The following is a 25,163-nucleotide window of genomic DNA, read 5'->3' on the forward strand; positions in this document are numbered from 1 at the left end:
GCCCGAAGCTGACACTTCAAATGAACAAACTTACATTTATGTGCATACTCTTGATTTTCTACCATTTATTACAAAAGACACAAACAGTGAGATGTAAATTAAATGTGATTTTGTTTATAGCTGTTTTTCCAGTGCAAAAAAAATTGATTACTGCTGATGGATTTTTGACAGACCTATGCTGTGCCAGTGGATGAGGAACTGGAAAGTGAAAATGATGAACAGTCAAAGGATGAAAACACTCTCCAGGAGGAACGGAATGCTCAAAATGAAGGAAGTGGAGGTAAATGTGAATCAGTTGATTATCATCCAGCAAATTTATTCACCTCTTTCTGGCACTCATTTAGAGGTGAAACAATATTTTTCATTATTTAGGTTTTAAGTGGGCTTGGCAATTGTATCCTTGAAATGACTCTTACCAATAATAGCAGATGAAGTCTAAATGTGTTTTTATAATATTTCTTCTGCTATTTGAACAGAGGGGCTTACCCATATGTTTTATATGGCCTGACACATCTAACAAAATAGGGTATAGAAAAATGCCGCATGAATGCATTAAGCCTTTGTCTGCTAATACTGTGAATAGTAATTCAAAGCAAGGACTAAAGTAATTTTGGACAATTATTTGTTTCTTATGGGGCTTGTGCACTAGGTTTGCCAGTTTCTAGACGGGCTTGTTGAATGGCTCATGGAATGTATACATTATAACCATTTTTTTGAGAAATCTGACCCTGGTGCCCTTAATTTAGGTATTGTTTGAAGGACCAAGCTCCTCGGCTGGAAATAGCACCATAGATGTTTACAGCACAGAAGGCCATTTGGCCCATCATGTCAGCACCAGCTGTTTGCTGGAGCAATCCAAAACTAATCCAACTGCACTAGTCTCTCATAAGAACGTAAGAAATAGGAGCAAGAGTAGGGCATACGGCCCCTCGAGCCTGCTCCGCCATTCAATCAGATCATGGCTGATCTTCGACCTCAAATCCACTTTCCCGCCTGATCCCCATATTCCTTGATTCCCCTGGAGTCCAAAAATCTATCCATCTCAGTCTTGAATATATTCAATGACTCAGCATCCCCGGCCCTCTGGGGTAGAGAATTCCAAAGATTCTCAACCCTCTGAGTGAAGAAATTCCTCCTCATCTAAGTCTAAAACGACCGACCCCTTACCCTGCGACTATGCCCCTAGTTCTAGACTCTCCAGCCAGGGGAAACAACCTCTCAGCATCTATCCTGTCAAGCCCCCTCAGAATCTTGTATGTTTCAATGAGATCACCTCTCATTCTTCTAAATGCCAGAGAGTATAGGCCCATTCTACTCAATCTCTCCTTATAGGACAACCCTCTCATCCCAGGAATTAATCTAGTGAACCTTCTTTGCACCACCTCTAAGGCAAGTATATCCTTCCTTAGATAAGGAGACCAAAACTGTACGCAGTATACAAGGTGTACAACCCTCGGATGTAGGCCATCAGGTCCAGGGGATTTGTCAGCTTTTAGTCCCATTAGTTTGTCCAGTACTTTTTCTCTACTGATATTAATTGTTTTAAGTTCCTCACTCTCATTACTCCTTGGTTCACCACTTCTGGTTTGCTTTTTGTGTCTTCTACTGTGAAGACAGATACAAAATATTTGTTTAATGTCTCTGCCATTTCCTGATTCCCCATTATAATTTCTCCTGTCTCAGCCTCTAAGGGACCAATGTTTACTTTTGCTACTCTCTTCCTTTTTATATAACTTGTAGAAGCTCTTACAATCTGTTTTTTTATTTCTTGCTAGTTTACTTTCATATTCTATTTTCTCCCTTTTTATCAATTTTTTGGTCCTCCTTTGTTGGTTTCTAAAACCCTCCCAATCCCCAGGTTTATTACTCTTCTCGGCAACATTATAGGCCTCTTCATTCAATCCAATACTCTCCTTAACTTCTTTAGTTAGCCATGGCTAACCTCTCCCCATGGCCCTGTATTTTCCTCTGCTTCAAATATTTATCTGCTTTTCCTTTTTAAAAAAAAATCCAATGGTCTCTGCCTCAACTACCCCTTGTGGCAAAACATTCCATGTTCCATCAACTGCTTAATAAAAATATATTTTAGTGTCAGCTTAGCTCAGTGGTAGTGCTCTTACCCCTGGGTCAGAGGGCCATGGGTTCAGGGTTCAAACTTCACTCCGGGATTTGAGCACACCCTAACCTGGCATTTCAAACAAACAAACTTGCATTTATATCCTGCCATTCACAAGCTCAGGATCTTCCAGAGTATTTTAGAACCAATTGAACTGTATTTTGGACTGTAGTTACTGTTATTACATAGGCAAACGTGGCAGCCAATTTGTGCTTGGGAATGAGATAAACAACCAGGTAACCAGGTTTTTAATGATGTCGGTTGGGGATAAATGTTGAGCAAGACACTAGGAGGACTCCCCTGCTCCTCCTTCGAACAGTGATCTGGGATCCTTTACGTCTGTTTGATCAGGCAGAAGTCTCACCCAAAAGACAGCAACTCTTGACCACGCAGCACTCCCTTGGTACTGAAGCAAAGTATCGGCCTAGATTATATGCTCAATTCCTGGAGTGGACGCACACCTTCTGACTGATGGGCGTGAGTGCTGTCATAGCTGCGTGCCCAAAATCCAGACAGGTTGATTTCTTGTGCAACACTGTCTGATTTATTGTTACTCAGCAGGTCCAATGGAGTGTGTGTGTGTGTGTGTATGTATATATATTTCCTGTTGACAAACTTTACTTCCTGGTGTCACGCTTTTTGGTTACAGTTTTTCTCAACATTTAACATTGAAAATACCTCTGCAATCATTTATAATGGGAATATCCTGTGTAAACAGGCCCCGTTGACACTGTAGTTACAGGCTGCTGCCACTTTGTGACATTGCAGTTCCTCTGACACCATGTGCAATGCTATGGGAAATCTAATGGTGCGTGTATCCTATATATTTTTTATGTCTATATGTATGTATGAGTGTGTGTGTATATATAATGGATCTACCCTTGAGTTGCACATGGTAAGTTGGAAAATATAGTCAGTCTCTATCGATCTCTCTCTTTATCTCTCTCTTTCACCTGCCTCAGCTGTATTCGTATTATTGTCTTTTCTTTGCTATCCCTCCTCTTCTGCTTCTGCCTAACTCTGTTTTCTTCCCTTCCCTAACTCTTCTATATGTTTCACTTTTGTCCTTTTCTTTCCATTCAGGTAAATGGACTGGTGAGGAACGGAGCCATTGATGGCTGCAAGTCACATTTTTGGTGGGGATGTGCATGGGAAATAGGGTCTTCAGCAGCTCCTCTCCCATCCCCTCCTCCCATCACGTGCTTTCCCCACCCCCTCAGTCCCATCATGTCCCTCCCTCTTTGCCTAACCACTACCCCTTCCCATTCCTACCACTCCGGCACTCCTATCACTGCCCTTACTGATTCCATACCCACACCTATCTCTTCCCATTGAACCTCTGCGTCCTACCCAGATCCTCATTCTGCTGTCACTCGCCTCACCCTTACAACTCCCACACCCCCCTCCCCCATCCGGGCAGGGGGCAAGAGGCTCGAGGCCCCCCCCCCCCCCCGTAGTGTCTTGTTTCCCTCCTGTCCATCCCTTTTTGCCTCAGAGACTTTGTTTGCTTTCAAGATTCAACTTTTTTTGATAAAAGTCAAATTGGAATGATTGATTGTCTTTCTGCCTGCCTGACCTTCCCCTCCCCTCACCCATTTTCCTCTCCTTCTGCCTCCCCTTCTCCCTACCCACTCCCCTCCCTTACATTGAAAGACACAAAAGTCAATTCAATGGATAAATGTATTTTTATATGGATTATTATAAAACCCTGGTTAGACCGCACCTGGAGTACTGTGAGCAGTTCTGGGCACCGCACCTTCGGAAGGACATATTGGCCTTGGAGGGAGTGCAGCGTAGGTTTACTAGAATGATACCCGGACTTCAAGGGTTAAGTTACGAGGAGAGATTACACAAATTGGGGTTGTATTCTCTAGAGTTTTGAAGGTTATGGGGTGATCTGATCGAAGTTTATAAGATATTAAGGGGAACAGATAGGGTGGATAGAAAGAAACTATTTCCGCTGGTTGGGGATTCTCGGAATAGGGGGCACAGTCTAAAAATTAGAGCCAGACCTTTCAGGAGTGAGATTAGAAAACATTTCTACGCACAAAGGGTGGTAGAAGTTTGGAACTCTCTTCCGCAAACGGCAATTGATACTAGCTCAATTGCTAAATTTAAATCTGAGATAGATAGCTTTTTGGCAACCAAAGGTATTGAGGGATATGGGCCAAAGGCAGGTATATGGAGTTAGATCACAGATCAGCCATGATCTTATCAAATGGCGGAGCAGGCACGAGGGGCTGAATGGCCTACTCCTGGTCCTAATAGTTGACCAGTACCGTTTCCGTCTGGATCAGTGCTGGTTTATGATGCCCACGAAGAAGCTTAATGTTGTGAAAAGTGTTCCTGGTACAGTTAAGATTTCAATAACTGCTCTGCCTTGATCGCTTTCTAAGAGTCCCCGTTTTGACGGTCGTGATGAAGAGTTCTCCTTCACACTGCCCCAAAGAGCAGTCCATGTTGCCCTTCATACAGACCGATCTCCTTTTCTCCACAATGTCAAGGGCCTCTTTGCTTAACCACTCTTCGTGGATCCCAGGGAGGATTTGGCTGATTGCACGAGTGCCGATTTAAACATGGACCACTGCGTCTCGACGTCGTCTCCAGTCTCCAGTCTCTCTCGTACCTTCTGTTGGTAGTCCTGCAGACGACACTCCTCCTTTAATTTGCCGATGTCCAAACACAGTGCTAGTCAGGATTATTCTATTCGTTGACAATCTTATTCAGATGTCAGTGGCTAGGAGACAGTGGGCAGAGTTGTACTCGGTGCTATGACAGACTTGGAAATTCGTCATGACTGTCGAATTTTGACTCACCAATATCCTAGAATGTACGTTCCAGAATACAACTCGTGCTTTCTTGTCCTTACAAAGGTTTGGTTCATCAGGAGGGGCCCTTGACCCTATGGCTTTTGCTCCTGGTGCGTCCACTTGTTGCTAGTGACACACCAGGAGCTGTGCCCCTTGATAACCCCCAATACACGTGATGAGGTATGGTTTGAGAGACTGAATCTGTCATTCGTGCAATTCGCTGATTTATAGAATTCCCTGGTAGAGTTGTGTTCTCTGTACGCCGGAGAAAATGCCAAGATGAAAGAGCTGGTTTGAAACTCTCCTCAACCATCCACCAGTGAGGATCTCTGAAGTTCTGTGAGAAGCATAAGAAGCCATCCAAGATCTCACGACCAACTGTAGAGGCTTCCATTAATAAACTCAGGAATGGACGGTCTCCTGGCGTATGAGGGATATCTGGTGAAAGGAGGTGGAGAGGCGTGCATTAAAGCCCTACATCAATTGTTAGTGATGCCTGGGAGCGTGCGGTCATATCTAAAGATGGGAAGCGTGGAGTAATAATCCCAATCTGGAATGGCAAAGGCAGCAAGACCATTTGTGGAAACAACAGAGAACTAGCTCTCCTGGCAGTTCCAGGAAAGGCCTCTGCACACTCAACTTCGACTATGTGACGACATTACCTTGCAGTAATGCCACAGATATTACTCCTGACACTGAGCATCCTCAGATCAGGCACAACCATTAGGCCTTGAGCTCAACTGGCAGCAAACCAAAGTGCAGCACTTCAGAATCACAAATGCTCCAGTTTCCACTACTGAACAACAAAACCATAAAGATAGTTGACAATTTAAACTACCGTGGGAGTTTGATACACAGGTCAGGTGCCTCTGAAAGAGATACGTCAGCAGGTAGAAATCGCCAGACGTTTTATGCCATCTCTTGGACAAAAATGTGTGGAAATCATGAATCCAACTCGCAACCATGTCAGCCGTGTCTTGTCTCTGAATCAGAAGAATGTTGGTCCAGGCCCCGCTCCAGAGAGTTGAGCACATAATCTAGGCAGTACTGAGGGAGCACTGCACTGTCGAAGGGCCAGTACTGAGGGACCGCCGCGCTGTCGGAGGGTCAGCACTGAGGGAGCGCCGCGCTGTCGGAGGGTCAGCACTGAGGGAGCGCCGCGCTGTCGGAGGGTCAGCACTGAGGGAGCGCCGCGCTGTCGGAGGGTCAGCACTGAGGGAGCGCCGCGCTGTCGGAGGGTCAGCACTGAGGGAGCGCCGCGCTGTCGGAGGGTCAGCACTGAGGGAGCGCCGCGCTGTCGGAGGGTCAGCACTGAGGGAGCGCCGCGCTGTCGGAGGGTCAGCACTGAGGGAGCGCCGCGCTGTCGGAGGGTCAGCACTGAGGGAGCGCCGCGCTGTCGGAGGGTCAGCACTGAGGGAGCGCCGCGCTGTCGGAGGGTCAGCACTGAGGGAGCGCCGCGCTGTCGGAGGGTCAGCACTGAGGGAGCGCCGCGCTGTCGGAGGGTCAGCACTGAGGGAGCGCCGCGCTGTCGGAGGGTCAGCACTGAGGGAGCGCCGCGCTGTCGGAGGGTCAGCACTGAGGGAGCGCCGCGCTGTCGGAGGGTCAGCACTGAGGGAGTGCTGCGCTGTCGGAGGTGCCGTCTTTCGGATGAGACGTTTAACCGTCTGCCCTCTCAGGTGGCTGTAAAAGATCCTACGGCGCTATTCCCAGAAGAGCAGGGGAGTTCTCTTGGTGTCCTAGCCAACATTTATCCCTCAACCAACACCTGAAAGAGATGATCTGGCCATTTATTTCATTGCTGTTTGTGGGACCTTGCTGTGCGCAAATTGGCAACTGTGTTTCCTACATTACTTCAGTGACTACACTTCAAAAGTACTTCATTGGCTGTAAAGTGTTTGGGACGTCCCGAGGTCATGAAAGGCTCTTTATAAATGCAAGTCTTTTTTCCTTTCAACCAAGATCAGATTATACAACTGTCTTGTTATCCCAGCCTTGACATACAGAGCAGTCACATGGGCTTCTGCAATTTGTGACCAATCAAGACTGGATGCCTTTGACCAATGTTGCCTTTGACAAATACTTGGAGTCCACTGGTGCAACTGCGTCAGGAATGCGAAGATCAGAGACTGCTTATCACAACTCAGTGCCTCCGAAGCCCCATCAGTCTCCAATAACAACAACTTGCATTTATATAGCGCCTTTAATGTGATAAAGCATCCCAAGGCGCTTCACAGGAGCGATTATCAAACAAAATTTGACACCAAGCCACGTAAGGAGATATTAGGACAGGTGATTAAAAGCTTGGTCAAAGAGGTAGGTTTTAAGGAGAGTCTTAAAGACAGAGAGGTTTAGGGAGGGAATTCCATAGCTTTAGTTCCAGGCAGCTGAAGGCACGGCCGCCAATGGACTGATGAAAATCAGGCATGCGTAAGAGGCAAGAATTGGAGGAGCGCAGAGATCTCGGAGGATTGTAGGGCTGGAGGAGGTTACAGAGATAGGGAGGGGTGAGGCCATGGAGGGATTTGAAAAATGAGGTCGAGCGCAGGGGTGATGGGTGAACGGGACTTGATGCGAGTTAGGATATGGGCAGCAGAGTTTTCGATGAGCTCAAGTTTATGGAGGTGGGCCAACAGAGCATTGGAATAGTCGAGTCTAGAGGTAACAAAGGCATTGATGAGCGTTTCAGCAGCAGATGAGCTGAAGCAGGAGCGGAGACGGGCGATGTTACGGAGGTAGAAGCAGGCGGTCTTGGTGAAGGAGATAATGGGGGGGTCGGAAGCTCAGCTCAGGGTCAAATGACTGCAGCTGTTTGGGTATATCACCTGATCAGATGCGAACTTTGACGCGTAGAGAGCCCTGCAGACAATCAAAGTTCCCTCCAAATTGATGTGGACCATGAGGTCGACCAAGGTCCATACAGGACTTAGAAAAGCTTAACTTATGATTCTACACCGCATGGCTCAATGTGTAAGACGGAGAAAGCTGGAAACATCACACATGCACTACCGCACTCACACGGGTGGAGTAGGCGAGTAGTAGCACTACAACTACTAGTATTACTACTTATCAGCCATGCACTGACACTGTTCCCGCTCATTAGCCCTGTCCACACTGCACTGTGTCCCTGGACACATACGTGGATCTCCTGTAGTATTGCTCATTGCCGTGGATACGCTGCTTTATAACAGGTGTTATGTCATATAACGCACCATCTTTGAAGCACTGATTTGACGTAGCAGAAAACGTCAAGTTATCTTATTTGCATGGGATTCTGATTTGTTACTGCTGTTTCGAATATTGAAACCCAAACATCTGCCCAGTTTTCTGTTTAAAAACTGTAAATCTATGGTTACTTCATCTATGAAGCACAGTACACACAACAAAGGTGGCATTTGGCAGAACTGGGAAGGGAGGGTGGAATATCAGGTTTGGCTCACGGGATTCCTTGAGTCTAGCAGTGCTAGTGGGGTGGCAATTCTGGGGGATTCACCTGTTCCAGCAGCACCTAGGCTGCACTGGGGTTAGCAGCATGGAGTTGGAAATTCTGTTGGCACTTTGCAAACATCTAAATATTAATTGGCATTTGGACTCTGGAGTACATATACATATTTTAGACAGGGAGATGTGGAAAAAGATACAGGCCCAGAATTTGCTGCCAAAGTAACGGCGAGTTTAATGTGTAATTCGTCCAGAGATACCCCATGAATTGCGAACCACCACAAGTTGCTGGCCGATTTGCGCTGCTCCGCCTCGCGAAAATGGCAGCTCGCCCTCAACCTCCCTGTGTGTTTCGTGAAGTTGCTGCATTTACACATTAATTGTCCATTAAACTCACCGCAGAAATTAAGGCTGGTACTTCACGGTGAAACAACCTTTTTAATGAGGAGATTTATGGTCCTGCAATGCCAATCAATATCTCCAGCCAAGAAAGCGAACAATTTAAACTGTGGAATCTCATTCCTGCAGGTCGTAAATTGTTAAGAGATTTTTTTTTTTAATTTCTTATTTTTCCTTTCTGTCTCTTTTTTCTCTGTCTCTTAATCTAATCTTTCTTTCCTTCTCTTTATTTCTCTTTCCGTACCTGATTTGATTCTAATTCACCCTCCTTCTCCGTCATTCCTCTGTTTCTTTCCCAATCCTTAAATCTCATCGGTTAAGGAGAGGGACTGTTGGTCCCACCGTTCACTAAGGTCCCAGACGCCCCATTGTCCTCACTCGATGTTATCGGCTCGCACTTCCAGCGAGTTATGGCGCAAAACATTTACGAGCTGAAGGGTGAGGGAAGAAGTCTAACTAACGGGGCAGGTCGCGAGACGCTCCACCCCGGCAAAATCTGGGTCATAGAATCTAAATAAAATACCAACTCTTGGAGTCTTACTTTTTATGGGGCTGTGTCCCCAGAAATAGGTTGAAACCTATGATTCAGGTTGCAAGTGGACACCTGAAATGATTGTGAGGAGAAATAATTGTCCAAGTTTTCTGACGGTAAGCCATTAAAGTACATGGGTTATTAGCAGAATTACATTCAGAAAACCTAGGCTAATATATCTACGGAAAGGTAGAAGAAACCTTTTTTTTAATATTTAAAGAGCTAGTTGAATATTTTGTGCTGAAAGTCCTGCTTTCCTCCTTTAGAATTTGGTATTTGTCACAGCTTTACATATTGATTCATTTCTCCTCGCTTAAAAAAAACTCTTGCCTCCTAGGAAGGATGCGGCTGAGGGACAAACGCATGACCAGCACTCAAAACATCTTAATGGGGCATTGGTTTAACACTTCTCCCTGTTTGTAACCCGGGCTTATCCTTGTATTCTGATATATTATCGTGCTTTTGGAAAAAAAAGAATTCCTCTACAGAGTTCTTCAGATTTGTTGTTTACACATTCAGCCCTTGTGTACCCTGTTGCAGATTTGACAGAAACTTCTGAAATGAGGGAGAACTTTCAACGTCAGTTACAGGAAATAATGTCTGCTACACGAGTGGAGAAGTCAGTAGGGCACCGTGGATCCATGTCGAGGGGAGCTGTGCAGTACTCCCCTTCATTAGCTGATAATGCTGTTCGCTCAGGACGTAGCAGAGCATTGGAATCCCTCAGGTGCTCTATGGTTTTTTTTTTGTTGACTTTATGGCCATTTTGTCGTCATTGCTGTTACTTAAACTTCAGGGGTTAGGCTTTTTCAATTGATAAGATTATAATTTAGAGCGTTTTCTACAAACAGCTGTGGAATGATCTGGTCCAATTTTGATAAAACGCATTGGCAGTAATTCAGATCTGCCATTTTAAAAACTAGTGTGAGGTGGGATCTGTCCGCAGCTTGTTAAAATGGTACTTTTTGTGTAGACGGTGAGAATTAATTCTCGTTTGTTGTTCTCTTTCAAATGTATTTTTAAAACGATTGAAATCCTTTTTCCCTGATTGTTACTGTTCTGTCATTGTGTTTCCTTGCAGTTGCAACTTAGCTGGATTGTTGAACTCGAGTTTTATTTCTTGGTTGAGTGAGAATTCAGAAAGTGCATTATTAAAACTGAGGATTCAGCGCTTGTATTAAAAAAAGATATAATGGGAGGTCGTTATAAAAACATTAATAGCGACAGAATATTTTGTGTTGAAATTTTTCTACAGCTTCCTGCAAGATTAATTTCGGAAACTTAGTAACAAATTTTAAAAATACAGTACTTGGATGAAAAACATTTGTGTTTAGTTTTATAAGTGAATCCACAGTGTGAGGTCATTTTCAGTATCAGTTAAGACATTTTAAGTAGAGCCATTACACATCAAGTTGTAAAAGCAAAATGTTCTACCTTGCATTTGCACTTCCAACTTAATTGTTTTTAAATTCTGTCTTTAGGCGCTCGCATTCAACAGCCATGGACTCCAATACAGAGTCATCACAAAATGAGCAGATTATTTGGGACGATCCAACAGCCAGAGAAGAGAGAGCCAAGCTGGCCAACAATCTGCAGTGGCCAGGCAGCCCATCTCAGTACTCTGAGCAGTTTCAGAAAAACACAGAGCAAGTAGAGGACAAACCTGCTAAACACGCAGAGTCTTTAACTGATTCAGAAATGGCTGAGATAGGTATGTTAAATTAATCTCACGTGTACTTCAAACACTTTTGTGCTACAACGTTTAAAATTTTTACCCAGAGGTATAGCTTTCTCTGTGAAGTGTAATGCTTTTGGAAAATAACTCATTACTTTTGCTCATAGAATCATAGAAAATTTATGGCACAGAAGGAGGCCCATCTTGTCCGCGCTGGCCGAAAATGAGCCACCCGACCTAATCTCACTTTCCAGCACTTGGTCCGTGGCCTTGTAGGTTACAGCACTTCAGGTGCATATCCAGGTACTTTTTAAATGTGGTGAGGGTTTCTGCCTCTACCACCCTTTCAGGCAGTGAGTTCCAGATCCCCACCACCCTCTGGGTGAAAATATTTCTCCTCAGCTCCCCTCTAATCCTTCTACCAATCACTTTAAACCTGTTTATTCACCTCTCTGCTAAGGGAAATAGGTCCTTCCTATCCACTCTATCTAGGCCTCTCATAATTTTATACACCTCAATTAAATCACCCCTCAGGCTCCTCTGTTGCAAAGAGAACAACCCCAGCCTATCCAATCTTTACTCATAGCTAAAATTCTCCAGTCCTAGCAACACCCTCGTAAATCTCCTCTGTACCCTCTCTAGTGCAATTACATCTTTCCTGTAATGTGGTGACCAGAACTGTACGCAGTACTCAAACTGTGGCCTAACCAATGTTTTATACAGTTCCAGCATAACCTTCCTGCTCTTATATTCTATGCCTCAGCTAATAAAGGAAAGTATCCCGTATGCCTTTTTAACCACCTTATCTACCTGTCCTGCTACCTTCAGGGATCACTCCAAGATCCCTTTGTTCCTCTGCACCTCTCAGTATCCTCCCATTTATTGTATACTCCCTTTCCTTGTTTGCTCTCCCCAAATGCATTACCTCACACTTCTCCGGATTGAATTTCATTTGCCTCTTTTCTGCCCACCTGACCAATCCATTGATATCTTCCTGCACTCTACAGCTTTCCTCCTCACTATCAACGACACAGTCAATTTTTGTATCATCAAAAGATGGGGAGGATGCAGATATTGTAGTTAAGGAGGAGGAGTGTGAAATATTGGATGGGATAAACATAGTGAGAGAGCAAGTATTAAGGGGATTAGCATCTTTGAAAGTAGATAAATCGCCAGGCCCGAATGAAATGTATCCCAGGCTGTTAAAAGAAGCAAGGGAGGAAATGGCGGAGGCTCTGAGCATCATTTTCCAATCCTCCCTGGCGACAGGCTTGATGCCGGAGGATTGGAGGATTGCTAACATTGTACCATTGTTCAAAAAGAGAGAAAAGGATAGACCGAGTAATTACAGGCCAGTCAATCTAACCTCGGTGGTGGGCAAATTATTGGAATCAATTCTGAGGGACAGGATAAATCATCATTTAGAAAAGCACGGGTTAATCAAGGACAGTCAGCATGGATTTGTTAAGGGAAGGTCATGTCTGACTAACATTATTGAATTTTTTGAGGTGGTACGAAGGAGGGTTGATGAAGTAGTGTACATGGATTTTAGCAAGGCTTTTGACAAGGTCCCACATGGCAGACTGGCCAAAAAAGTAAAAGCCCATGGGATCCGAGGGAAAGTGGCAAGTTGGATCCAAAGTTGGCTCAGTGGCAGGAAGCAAAGGGTAATGGTTGATGGGTGTTTTTGCGACTGGAAGTCTGTTTCCAGTGGGGTTCTGCAGGGCTCAGTACTAGATCCCTTGCTTTGTGGTATATATTAATGATTTGGACTTGAATATGGGGGGCTTGATCAAGAAGTTTGCAGATGATACAAAAATTGGCCGTGTGGTTGATAGTGAGGAGGAAAACTGTAGACTGCAGGAAGATATCAATGGACTGGTCAGGTGGGTAGATAAGTGCCAAATGGAATTCATTCCAGAGAAGTGTGAGGTAATGCATTTGGGGAGGGCAAACAAGGCAAGGGAATACACAATAAATGGAAGGATACTGAGAGGTGTAGAGGAAGTGAGGGACCTTGGAGTGCATGTCCACAGATCCCTGAAGGTAGCAGGACAGGCAGATAAGGTGGTTAAAAAGGCATACATGATACTTTCCTTTATTAGCCGAGGTATAGAATATAAGAGCAGGGAGGTTATGCTAGCAGTGTATAAAACATTGGTTAGGCCACAGCTTGAGTACTGCGTACAGTTCTGGTCACCACATTACAGGAAAGATGTGATTGCACTGGAGAGGGGACAGAGGAGATTTACGAGGATGTCGCCAGGGCTGGAGAATTTTAGCCATGAGAAAAGATTGGATAGGCTGGGGTTGTTCTCTTTGGAACAGAGGAGGCTAAGGGGAGATTTAATTGAGGTGTACAAAATTATGACGAGACTAGATAGAGTGGATAGGGAGGACCTATTTCCCTTAGCAGAGGGGTCAGTGACCAGGGGGCATAGATTTAAAGTAATTGGTAGAAGGATTAGAGGGGAGCTGAGGAGAAATTTTTTCACCCAGAAGGTGGTGGGGGTCTGGAACTCACTGCCTGAGAGGGCGGTAGAGGCAGAAACCCTCAACTCACCTTAAAAAGTACCTGGATGTGCACTTGAAGTGCCGTAACCTGCAGGGCTACAGACCAAGTGCTGGAAAGAGGGATTAAGCTGGATAGCTCATGTCCGGCTGACACGATGGGCCGAATGGCTGCCTCCTGTGCCGTAACTTTCTATGATTCTATGATCTGCAAACGTCTTAATCATGCCCCTTGCATTTAAGTCCAAATCATTAATATACACCATAAAAGGCAAGGGACCTAGTACTGAGCCCTGCGGAGCCCCTCTAGAATCAGCCTTTCAGTCACAAAAATGTTATTCAATAACTCTTTTATTCTCACTGTTTAAGCATGCCAGTGAATAGAAAATCCATGGAGCTGCTTGCCTTTGTAAGACTTTTCAGCCTGTTTTTATTTCAAGTGGCCTCCCCTGGTATTTAATAATTTCACAGATATTTGATTAATGCCAAGTATTGACTTCAGGAATTTGGTTCGAGTACAGGAGGATCTTTTATAAGTGGAAGGAAAGGAAAAGCATTTCATAAGCCAGTGATTTTGCATTATGGCTCATTTCCCAGGGAAGGTCCCAAGATTTCTACCATATCTAGTGGAATGAATGATCCCAAAAAACAGAGGGACACTGCTTGCTAAACAAAGGAGAAATGGCGAGTAGTTCTTCTGCCTCACGTCATTCAAGTCAGTCTGCCTATGGGATTAAACTCAACAGTGTTTACTTCCGTGCAACAATTTGATCTTCCCATTGAAAGTTCCTGAGGTTTCATGTTTGGGGAAGAATTGCAAATAGCAGGTTCTACCCTTTGGCCTTTGACCTAATGGCTCAGGGCATCACTATCGCAGCTCATTTGCGCTTCAGCCCGTGTAGGTATATCGTTATTATTCATGTATACTCGTTGATCTATCATGGCAACTTGCAGTATTTTCGCCAAGCAGGTTTAGAGGGCAAGGTGATAATTGGACCCAGGTGGGGGAGGAAGGTGGGAAAGGATGGAGAGAGGGGGCAGGGCGACAAGAAGATAGGGAGAAAGGAAGTGGGAGAGGAGGGGGGTCAACAACAATTTACATTTATATAGCGCTTTTAATATAGTCAGACGCCCCACGACGCTTGTCAGACGCGTAATCAAACAAGAGTTGGCACCAATCCAAAGAAGGAGACATTAGGACAGGTGACCAAACGGTTGGTCACAGATGCAGATTTTAGGGAGCGTTTTAAAGGAGAAGAGAGAGGTAGAGAGGCAAAGTGGTTTGGGGAGGGAATTCCAGAACTTAGAGCCTAGACAGCTAAAGGCACGGCCGCCAATGGCGGAGCGAAGGAAGTGGGGAATGTACAAGAGGCTAGAGGTGGAGGAATGTAGAGATCTTGGAACAGTTTCTCTTTATTTACTTTATCTAAACACTTCATGATTTTGAACACTTCTATCAAATCGCCTCTCAACCTTCTCTGCTCTAAGAAGAACAACCCCAGCTTCTCCAGTCTATCCACATAACTGGAGTCCCTGGAACCATTCTAGTAAATCTTTTCTGCACCCTCTCTAAGGCCTTCACATCCTTCCTAAAGTGCGGTGCCCAGAACTGGACACAATACTCCAGTTGTGGCCGAATCATGTTTTATAAAGGTTCATCATGACTTCTTTGCTTTTGTACTCTATGCCTCTGTTTATAAAGTCCAGTATCCCGTATGCTTTTTTAACCGCTTTCTCAACCTGTCCTGCCACCTTCAAAGATTTCTGCACATATACCCCCAGATCCCTCTGTTCCTGTACCCCCTTTAGAATTGTACCATTTAGTTTATATTGCCTCTCCTCATTCTTCCTGCCAAAATGTATCACTTTGCACTTCTCTGCGTTAAATTTCATCTGCCATGTGTCCGCCCATTCCACCAGCCTGTCTTAGTCTATCACTATCCTCCTCAGTGTTCGCGACACTTAAGTTTTGTGTCATCTGCAAATTTTGAAATTGTGCCCTGTGCACCCAAGTCCAAGTCATTAATACATATCAAGAAAAGCAGTGGTATAGTACCGTCCGCTGGGGAACACCACTGTACACCTCCCTCCAGTCCGAAAAACAACCGTTCACCGCTACTCTCTGTTTCCTGTCACTTAGCCACTTTCGTAACCATGCTGCCACTACCCCCTTTTATTTCATAAGAACATAAGAAATAGGAGCAGGAGTAGGCCGTACGGCCCCTCAAGCCTGCTCCGCCATTCAATCAGATCATGGCTGATCTTCAACCTCAAATCCACTTTCCTGCCCGATCCCCAATCCCTTGATTTCCCTAGAGTCCAAAAATCTATCTATCTCAGCCTTGAGTATACTCAACAACTGAGTATCCACAGCCCTGTGGAATAGAGAATTCCAAAGATTCACAACCCTCTGAGATGAGGAGGAATTTCTTCACTCAGTCTTAAATGGCCGATCCCATTATCCTGAGACTATGCCCCCTAGTTCTAGACTTTCCAGCCAGGGGAAACAACCTCTCAGCATCTACCCTGTCAAGCCCCCTCAGAATCTTATATGTTTCAATGAGATCACCTCTCATTCTTCTAAACTCCAGAGAGAATAGGCCCATTCTACTCAACCTCGCCTTATAGGACAACCCTCTCATCCCAGGAATTAATGGTGAACCTTCGTTGCACTGCCTCTAGTATATCCTTTCTTAGATAAGGAGACCAAACTGTACGCAGTACTCCAGGTGAGGTCTCACCAAAGCCCTGTACAACTGTAGTAAGACTTCCTCACTCTTGTACTCCAACCTCCTTGCAATTATGGGCTTCAATTTTGCTGATAAGCCTATTATGCGGCACTTTATCAAACGTCTTTTGAAAGTCCATAATCGCAACATCAACTGCATTGCCCTCATCAACCCTCTCTGTTACCTCATCAGAAAACTCAGTCCAGTTAGTTAAACACAATTTGCCTTTATCAAATCCGTGCTGGCTTTCCTTTATTAATCCACACTTGTCCAAGTGACTATTAATTCTGTCCCGGATTACTGTTTCTAAAAGTTTCCCCACCACCGAGGTTAAACTGACTGGCCTTTAGTTGCCGGTTTATCCTTACATCCTTTATTGAACAAGGGTGTAACATTTGCAATTCTCCAGTCCTCTGGCACCACCCCCGTATCTAAGGATGCCTGGAAGATTATGGCCAGTACCTCCGCAATTTCCACCCTTACTCCCCTCAGCAACCTAGGATGCATCCTATCCGGACCAGGTGACTTATTTACAGCCAACCTTTCTAGTACCTCCTCTTTATCAATTTTTAGCCCATTCAGTATCTCAACTACCTCCTCCTTTATTGTGACTTTGGAAGCATCTTCTTCCTTGGTAAAGACAGATGCAAAGTACTCATTTAGTACCTCAGCCATGCCCTCTGCCTCCATGCGTAGATCTCCTTTTTGGTCCCTAATTGGCCCCACCCCTCCTCTTACTACCTGTAAATTTATATGCCTATAGAAGACTTTTGGATTCCCTTTTATGTTAGCCACCAGTCTATTCTCATATTCTCTCTTTGGCCCTCTTATTTCCTTTTTCACCTCTCCTTATGTTCTTTCTATATTCTGCCTGGTTCTCACTTGTATTATCAACCTGACATCTGTCATACGCCCCCTTTTTGTGCTTCATCTTACTCTCTATCTCTTTCAGGCAATGAGTTCCAGATCATTACAATTCGCTGCATAAATAAAATTTCTCTTCATCTCCCCATCTGGCTCTTTTGCCAATTACCTTAAATCTGTCTCCTCTGGTTACTGACCCTCCTGCCAATGGAAACAGTCTCTCCCTATCTACTCTATCAAAAGCCCTTATAATTTTGAACACCTCTATTAAATCTCCCTCTAACCTTCTCTGCTCTAAAGAGAACAATCCCAGTTTCTCCAGTCTCTCCACTTTACCACATCCCTGGTACCATTCTAGTAAATCTCCTCTGCACCCTCTCTAAGGCCTTGACATCCTTCCTAAAGTGTGGTGCCCAGAATTGAACACTGTGCTCCAGCTGAGGCCTAACCGGTGATTTATAAAGGCTTAGCATTTCTTCCTGGCTTTTGTACTCTCAGTGTCTACTTATAAAACCAAGAATCCCGTATGCTTTTTTAACAACCTTATTAACTTGTCCTGCCACCTTTAAAGGTTTGTGTACATACACCCCCAGGTCTCTCTGTTCCTGCACCCCCTTTAAATTATACCATTTAGTTTATATTGCCTCTCCTAATTTTTCCTTCCAAAATGCATCACTTCACACTTCTCTGCATTAAATTTCATCTGCCATGTGTCTGCCCATTTCACCAGTCTATGTCCTCCTGAAGTCTGTATCTATCCTCCTCACTGTTTACCGCAGTTTCAAGCTTTGTGATATCTGCAAACTTTGAAATTATGCCCTGTACACCCAAGTCCTGGTCATTAATATATATCAAAAGAGCAGTGGTCCTAATACCGACCCCTGGGGAACACCACTGTATACTTCCCTCCAGTCTGAAAAACAACCCTTCACCACTACTCTCTGCTTTCTGTCCCTTAGCCAATTTTCATATCATAGAATCATAGAAGTTACAACATGGAAACAGGCCCTTCGGCCCAACATGTCCATGTCGCCCAGTTTATACCACTAAGCTAGTCCCAATTGCCTGCACTTGGCCCATATCCCTCGATACCCATCTTACCCATGTAACTGTCCAAATGCTTTTTAAAAGACAAAATTGTACCCGCCTCTACTACTGCCTCTGGCAGCTCGTTCCAGACACTCACCACCCTTTGAGTGAAAAAATTGCCCCTCTGGATCCTTTTGTATCTCTCCCCTCTCACCTTAAATCTGTGCCCCCTCGTTATAGACTCCCCTACCTTTGGGAAAAGATTTTGACTATCGACCTTATCTATGCCCCTCATTATTTTATAGACTTCTATAAGATCACCCCTTAACCTCCTACTCTCCAGGGAATAAAGTCCCAGTCTGTCTAACCTCTCCCTGTAAGTCAAACCATCAAGTCCCGGTAGCATCCTAGTAAATCTTTTCTGCACTCTTTCTAGTTTAATAATATCCTTTCTATAATAGGGTGACCAGAACTGTACACAGTACTCCAAGTGTGGCCTCACCAATGCCCTGTACAACTTCAACAAGACATCCCAACTCCTGCATTCAATGTTCTGACCAATGAAACCAAGCATGCTGAATGCCTTCTTCACCACCCTATCCACCTGTGACTCCACTTTCAAGGAGCTATGAATCTGTACTCCTAGATCTCTTTGTTCTATAACTCTCCCCAACGCCCTACCATTAACGGAGTAGGTCCTGGCCCGATTCGATCTACCAAAATGCATCACCTCACATTTATCTAAATTAAACTCCATCTGCCATTCATCGGCCCACTGGCCCAATTTATCAAGATCCCGTTGCAATCCTAGATAACCTTCTTCACTGTCCACAATGCCACCAATCTTGGTGTCATCTGCAAACTTACTAACCATGCCTCCTAAATTCTCATCCAAATCATTAATATAAATAACAAATAACAGCGGACCCAGCACCGATCCCTGAGGCACACCGCTGGACACAGGCATCCAGTTTGAAAAACAACCCTCGACAACCACCCTCTGTCTTCTGTCGTCAAGCCAATTTTGTATCCAATTGGCTACCTCACCTTGGATCCCATGAGATTTAACCTTATGTAACAACCTACCATGCGGTACCTTGTCAAATGCTTTGCTGAAGTCCATGTAGACCACGTCTACTGCACAGCCCTCATCTATCTTCTTGGTTACCCCTTCAAAAAACTCAATCAAATTCGTGAGACATGATTTTCCTCTCACAAAACCATGCTGACTGTTCCTAATTAGTCCCTGCCTCTCCAAATGCCTGTAGATCCTGTCCCTCAGAATACCCTCTAACAACTTACCCACTACAGATGTCAGGCTCACTGGTCTGTAGTTCCCAGGCTTTTCCCTGCCGCCCTTCTTAAACAAAGGCACAACATTTGCTACCCTCCAATCTTCAGGCACCTCACCTGTAGCGGTGGATGATTCAAATATCTCTGCTAGGGGACCCGCAATTTCCTCCCTAACCTCCCATAACGTCCTGGGATACATTTCATCAGGTCCCGGAGATTTATCTACCTTGATGCGCGTTAAGACTTCCAGCACCTCCCTCTCTGTAATATGTACACTCCTCAAGACATCACTATTTATTTCCCCAAGTTCCCTAACATCCATGCCTTTCTCAACCGTAAATACCGATGTGAAATATTCATTCAAGATCTCACCCATCTCTTGTGGTTCCGCACATAGATGACCTTGTTGATCCTTAAGAGGCCCTACTCTCTCCCTAGTTACCCTTTTGCCCATTATGTATTTGTAGAAGCTCTTTGGATTCACCTTTGCCTGATCTGCCAAAGCAATCTCATATCCCCTTTTTGCCCTCCTGATTTCTCTCTTAACTCTACTCCGGCAATCTCTATACTCTTCAAGGGATCCACTTGATCCCAGCTGCCTATGCATGTCATATGCCTCCTTCTTCTTTTTGACTAGGGCCTCAATCTCCCGAGTCATCCAAGGTTCCCTACTTCTACCAGCCTTGCCCTTCACTTTATAAGGAATGTGCTTACCCTGAACCCTGGTTAACACACTTTTGAAAGCCTCCCACTTACCAGACGTCCCTTTGCCTGCCAACAGACTCTCCCAATCAACTTCTGAAAGTTCCTGTCTAATACCATCAAAATTGGCCTTTCCCCAATTTATAATTTTAACTTTTGGGCCAGACCTATCCTTCTCCATAGCTATCTTAAAACTAATGGAATTATGATCACTGGTCCCAAAGTGATCCCTCACTAACACTTCTGTCACCTGCCCTTCCTTATTTCCCAAGAGGAGGTCAAGTTTTGCCCCCTCTCTAGTCGGGCCATCCACATACTGAATGAGAAATTCCTCCTGAATACACTCAACAAATTTCTCTCCATCCAAGCCCCTAATGCTATGGCTGTCCCAGTCAATGTTGGGAAAGTTAAAGTCCCCTACTATTACCACCCTATTTTTCTTGCAGCTGTCTGTAATCTCCTTACATATTTGCTCCTCAATTTCCCGTTGACTATTTGGGGGTCTGTAGTACAATCCTATCAAAGTGATCTCTCCCTTCTTATTTTTCAGTTCTACCCATATGGACTCAGTGGGCGAACCCTCGGATATATCCCCTCTCACTACTGCCGTGATGTTCTCCCTAATCAAGAACGCAACTCCCCCTCCTCTCTTACCTCCTGCTCTATCTTTCCTATAGCATCTGTACCCTGGAACATTGAGCTGCCAGTCCTGCCCCTCCCTTAGCCATGTTTCAGTAATAGCTATAACATCCCAGTCCCATGTACCCATCCATGCCCTGAGTTCATCTGCCTTGCCCATCAGACTTCTTGCATTGAAATAAATGCAGTTTAATCTAGACTTCCCTTGGTCTTTGCCCTGCTTTCTCAGACCATCTGTCCGGTCATGTTCTGTACACTCTCCCTTACTGCCTTTTGTTTCTGTCACCACTTTATTTCCCACTGACTTCCTGCATCGGTTCCCATCCCCCTGCCACATTAGTTTAAACCCTCCCCAACAGCACTGGCAAACACTCCCCCTAGGACATTGGTTCCAGTCCTGCCCAGATGCAGACCGTCCAATTTGTACTGGTCCCACCTCCCCCAGAACCGGTTCCAATGGCCCAGGAATTTGAATCCCTCCAGCTTGCACCATCTCTCAAGCCACGTATTCATCTTAGCTATCCTGTCATTCCTACTCTGACTAACCCGTGGCACTGGTAGCAATCCTGAGATTACTACCTTTGAGGTCCTACTCTTTAGTTTAACTCCTAACTCCCTAAATTCAGCTTGTAGGACCTCATCCTGTTTTTTACCTATATCGTTGGTGCCTATATGCACCACGACAACTGGCTGTTCACCCTCCCCCTCCAGAATGTCCTGCAGCCGCTCCGAGACATCCTTGACCCTTGCACCAGGGAGGCAACATACCATCCTGGAGTCTCGGTTGCGTCCGCAGAAACGCCTGTCTATTCCCCTTACAATCGAGTCCCCTATCACTATAGCTCTGCCACTCTTTTTCCTGCCCTCCTGTGCAGCAGAGCCAGCCACGGTGCCATGAACCTGGCCACTGCCACCTTCCCCTGGTGAGCCATCTCCGCCAACAGTATCCAAAACGGTATACCTGTTTTGGAGGGAGATGACCGCAGGGGACCCCTGCACTGCCTTCCTACTCTTCCTCTGTCTGTTGGTCACCCATTCACTATCTCCCTCAGTAATTTTTATCTGCGGTGTGACCAACTCACTGAACGTGCTATCCACGACTTTCTCAGCATCGCGGATGCTCCAAAGTGAGTCCATCCGCAGCTCCAGAGCCATCAAGCGGTCAAACAATAGCTGCAGCTGGACACACTTCCCGCAGGTGAAGGAATCAGGGATACAGGAAGGAGCCCTGAATTCCCACATCCCATGCTGCCACTGTCCCTTTAATCCCATGGGCTTCAATTTTGCTAACAAGTCTATTATGTGGCACTTTATCATACCCGCTGAAATTCCATATACACCACATCAACCTTTATGAACCCTCTCCATTATTTCATCGTAGATCTCAATCAAGTTTGTCAGTCACGATTTTCCGTTAACAAATCCGTGTTAGCCTTCATTTATTAACCCATGTTTTTCCAAGTTACAATTAATTTTGTCCCAGATTATTGTGGCCCAAAGTTTCCCCACCACCGATGCTAATCTGACTGGCCTTTAGTTGTCACATTTATCCCTCTCTTTTTTGAACAGGGTTTAACATTTGCAGTCCTCTGGCACCACCCCCATATCCAAGGAGGATAGAAAGATTGTGGCCAGAGCCTCTGCTACTTCTACCCTTTTTTTTTATTCGTTCATGGGATGTGGGCGTTGCTGGCGAGGCCAGCATTTATTGCCCATCCCTTCCCTCAGTAACCTAGAATGCATCCCATCCGGACCGGGTGACTGTTCTACTTTGAACTTTGCCAACCTTTTAAGCACCTCCTCTATCTATTTCTATCCTATTAAATCTCTCTAACCCCTCCTCCTGCACTGTGACATGACACCAGATACCACATTGTCCATGCGATCACTGTAGGTAGATGCCTCCTTGTCCAATGATTCGCCTGTAGAAAATAAACCTGTGTTCACACACACCAGTGGTAATTCCCCAATACTGACAAAATTACCAAAGTGTAATTCTGAGACTTGCACATGTATGGGACATTATGTTGGATGGCTGAATGGCAGAAATGATCCAAGAAACCTACCCCTTCATTTATTTGTAAATCGTCCAAAACTAATTAAACTTTTTAGACTGTAAATCTATGGAAACTCATGATTTGCCAGGCCCATAGAAGGTTTCACTTTGTTGCCCAAAGGCTGTTGGCTATTAGTATATTTTGCTGCTAATGATACTACATAATATATAATGCTGCTACTATATAGTAATGTAGTTATAATATAGGCAGCACATCTGCAAGGCTGGTTGGCAAACAGACACTTCAAAGATACTTATTTTCACATTAAGATAAGAGAATATCATGAAAAATACTTGAAGCTTAGTGTTGAGGGAAAATATTACTGTACCAGTACAGTGTTGGGCACCCAAAGTGTTCATAAAATCTTTGGCATCTTCTTATCCACAATCATCAAAACAGTTACAGCAGCCAAACTCCTCTTGAGACACTGTGCAAATGGCAGTCTAGCAGTTCCTGAGTGTACAAAGGAAGATGGGCTATAATGTGAATCCATACACTATACGCACGTGAAATGCATAAACAAATAGGAAAACATTCTGGAAAATTGCGCCTTGATGCTGTTCAGATAGCGTTTAGTGAAGTGATTGCAAAACTTTCACCTAGAGGCCGAGAGAGTTCTGGAGTTACCACAGGATGAGGGGTTTCAGTTACGTGGAGAAGCTGGGATTGTTCTCCTTAGAGAAGAGAAGGTTAAGGAGAGATTTAATAGAGGTGTTCACAATTATGAGGGGTTTTGATGGAGTAGACAGGGAGAAACAGGTTTCACTGGCAGGAAGGCACAGGTTTAAGATAATTGGCAAAAAAGACGGGGGAGATGAGGAGAAATTTTTTTATTCTGAGTTGTTTTGATCTGGAATGCACTGCCTGAAAGGGTGGTGGAAGCAGATTCAATAGTAACTTTCAAAAGGGAATTGGATAAACCCTAAAATGTAAAAATTTGCAGGGCAGTGGAGTGGGAGTAATTGGTAGCTCTTTCAGGGAGCCGGCACAGGCACCTTGGGCTGAATGGCCTCCTTCTGTGCTGTATGATTCTAGGAGGTAATTGAAGCATACTATGTGATCGAAACATAGGAACAGGAGGAGGCCATTCAGCCCCCCGTGCCTGTTCCACCATGGCTGATCTGTACCTCAACTCTGTGCCTTTTGTTCATATCCCTTGATACCCTTGCCCAACAAAAATCTATGGATCTCAATCTTGACAATTTCAATTAACTCAACATCTCCACAGCCTTTTGGGGGAACAAGTTCCATGTTTCCACTACCTTTTGTGTAAAAAAAAAAGTGTTTCCAGATTACACTCCTAAATGGCCTAGCTTTAATTTTAAGATGATGCCCTCTTGTTCTGGATTCCCCCACTAGAGGTAATAGTTTTGTTATCACTTATGTACCCTATCAGATCCCTTTATCATTGTAAACACCTCAATTAGATCACCCCTCAACTTTCTAAACTCAAGGGAATACAAGCCAAGTTCATGCAACCTGTCCTCATAATGTTAACCCTTCAAGCCCCAGTATAGTTCTGGTGAATCTGTGCTCCAAGACCAGTATATATTTCCTGAGGTGCGGTGCCCAGAACTGAACGCAGTACTTCCAGATGGGGTCCGATCAAGATTCTGTGCAACTGTAGCATCACTTACTCACTTTTGGTATTGCAGCCCCCTCGAGATAAAGGCCAACATTCCATTAGCTTTTTTAACTACTTTGAGTTGAAAAAACAAATGGATAGGTCATTGTATGAAAAAGGGATGGGATTTTTTTTGGGCTTTTTCCTCTTGGTAAAAGTTCTTTTATTTTTCTGAAATATTCAAGCTCATTTGCTAGACCATCTGATCCGGGGCTGGGAAATTTCTTTACACCTTCTGTCTGCCTTACCTCATGTATTCAGGCTGGGAATTTCTTTGGAGCTGCTCCTGCTCCCCTGTCACAACTTAATTAGAGTTTTTCATAAGTTCATTTGGGGGAGACAGTGGTAATCTTGGTGATTCCATACTGGCCATCAAGCGTTTATTCTTTTGTTTTAGCCGAGTGTTAATCAGCCAGTCTGATTCCTATATATGTTTCATTTAAATATTGCAGAGGGCACTCTGCTCCTCAAACAAATTAGCTGTGCTGAGGTTTTTTTTAGTTGTAGATGTCTTAACATTATGGAAAGCATCTTAAGGCTGGGTTGTGCCAGGATAATGAGCATAATCGATGTATCCTTAGGCATTTACGATCTACTTACTCGGGTGGGGGGGGTCTAAAGGGTAAATTCAGGATAGCTTTGTTCTTAGTGCAGAGCGTTGCTCGGTGGAACAGTGAATCCAAGAATCGGGCGAGGAGATTATCGTGCTTCATCCCAATTGTCTGCTGATGGATTTTAATGACTG

General features: G+C 44.6%; 1 protein-coding gene across 1 annotated transcript in view; it reads left to right on the plus strand.

Moving 5' to 3' along the window:
- The window catches only part of topbp1 (DNA topoisomerase II binding protein 1), a 162,914-nt gene that overhangs the window by 99,540 nt on the left and 38,211 nt on the right, over positions 1-25,163 (plus strand). The window contains exons 19-21 of the mRNA XM_067999941.1: positions 172-280; positions 9,836-10,022; positions 10,777-11,006. Of these exons, the coding sequence (XP_067856042.1) occupies positions 172-280; positions 9,836-10,022; positions 10,777-11,006 (526 nt within the window). The remainder of the gene's footprint in view (positions 1-171; positions 281-9,835; positions 10,023-10,776; positions 11,007-25,163) is intronic.

The sequence above is a fragment of the Heptranchias perlo genome, chromosome 2 (assembly GCF_035084215.1).
Source record: "Heptranchias perlo isolate sHepPer1 chromosome 2, sHepPer1.hap1, whole genome shotgun sequence".
In the NCBI taxonomy this organism is placed as follows: domain Eukaryota; kingdom Metazoa; phylum Chordata; class Chondrichthyes; order Hexanchiformes; family Hexanchidae; genus Heptranchias; species Heptranchias perlo.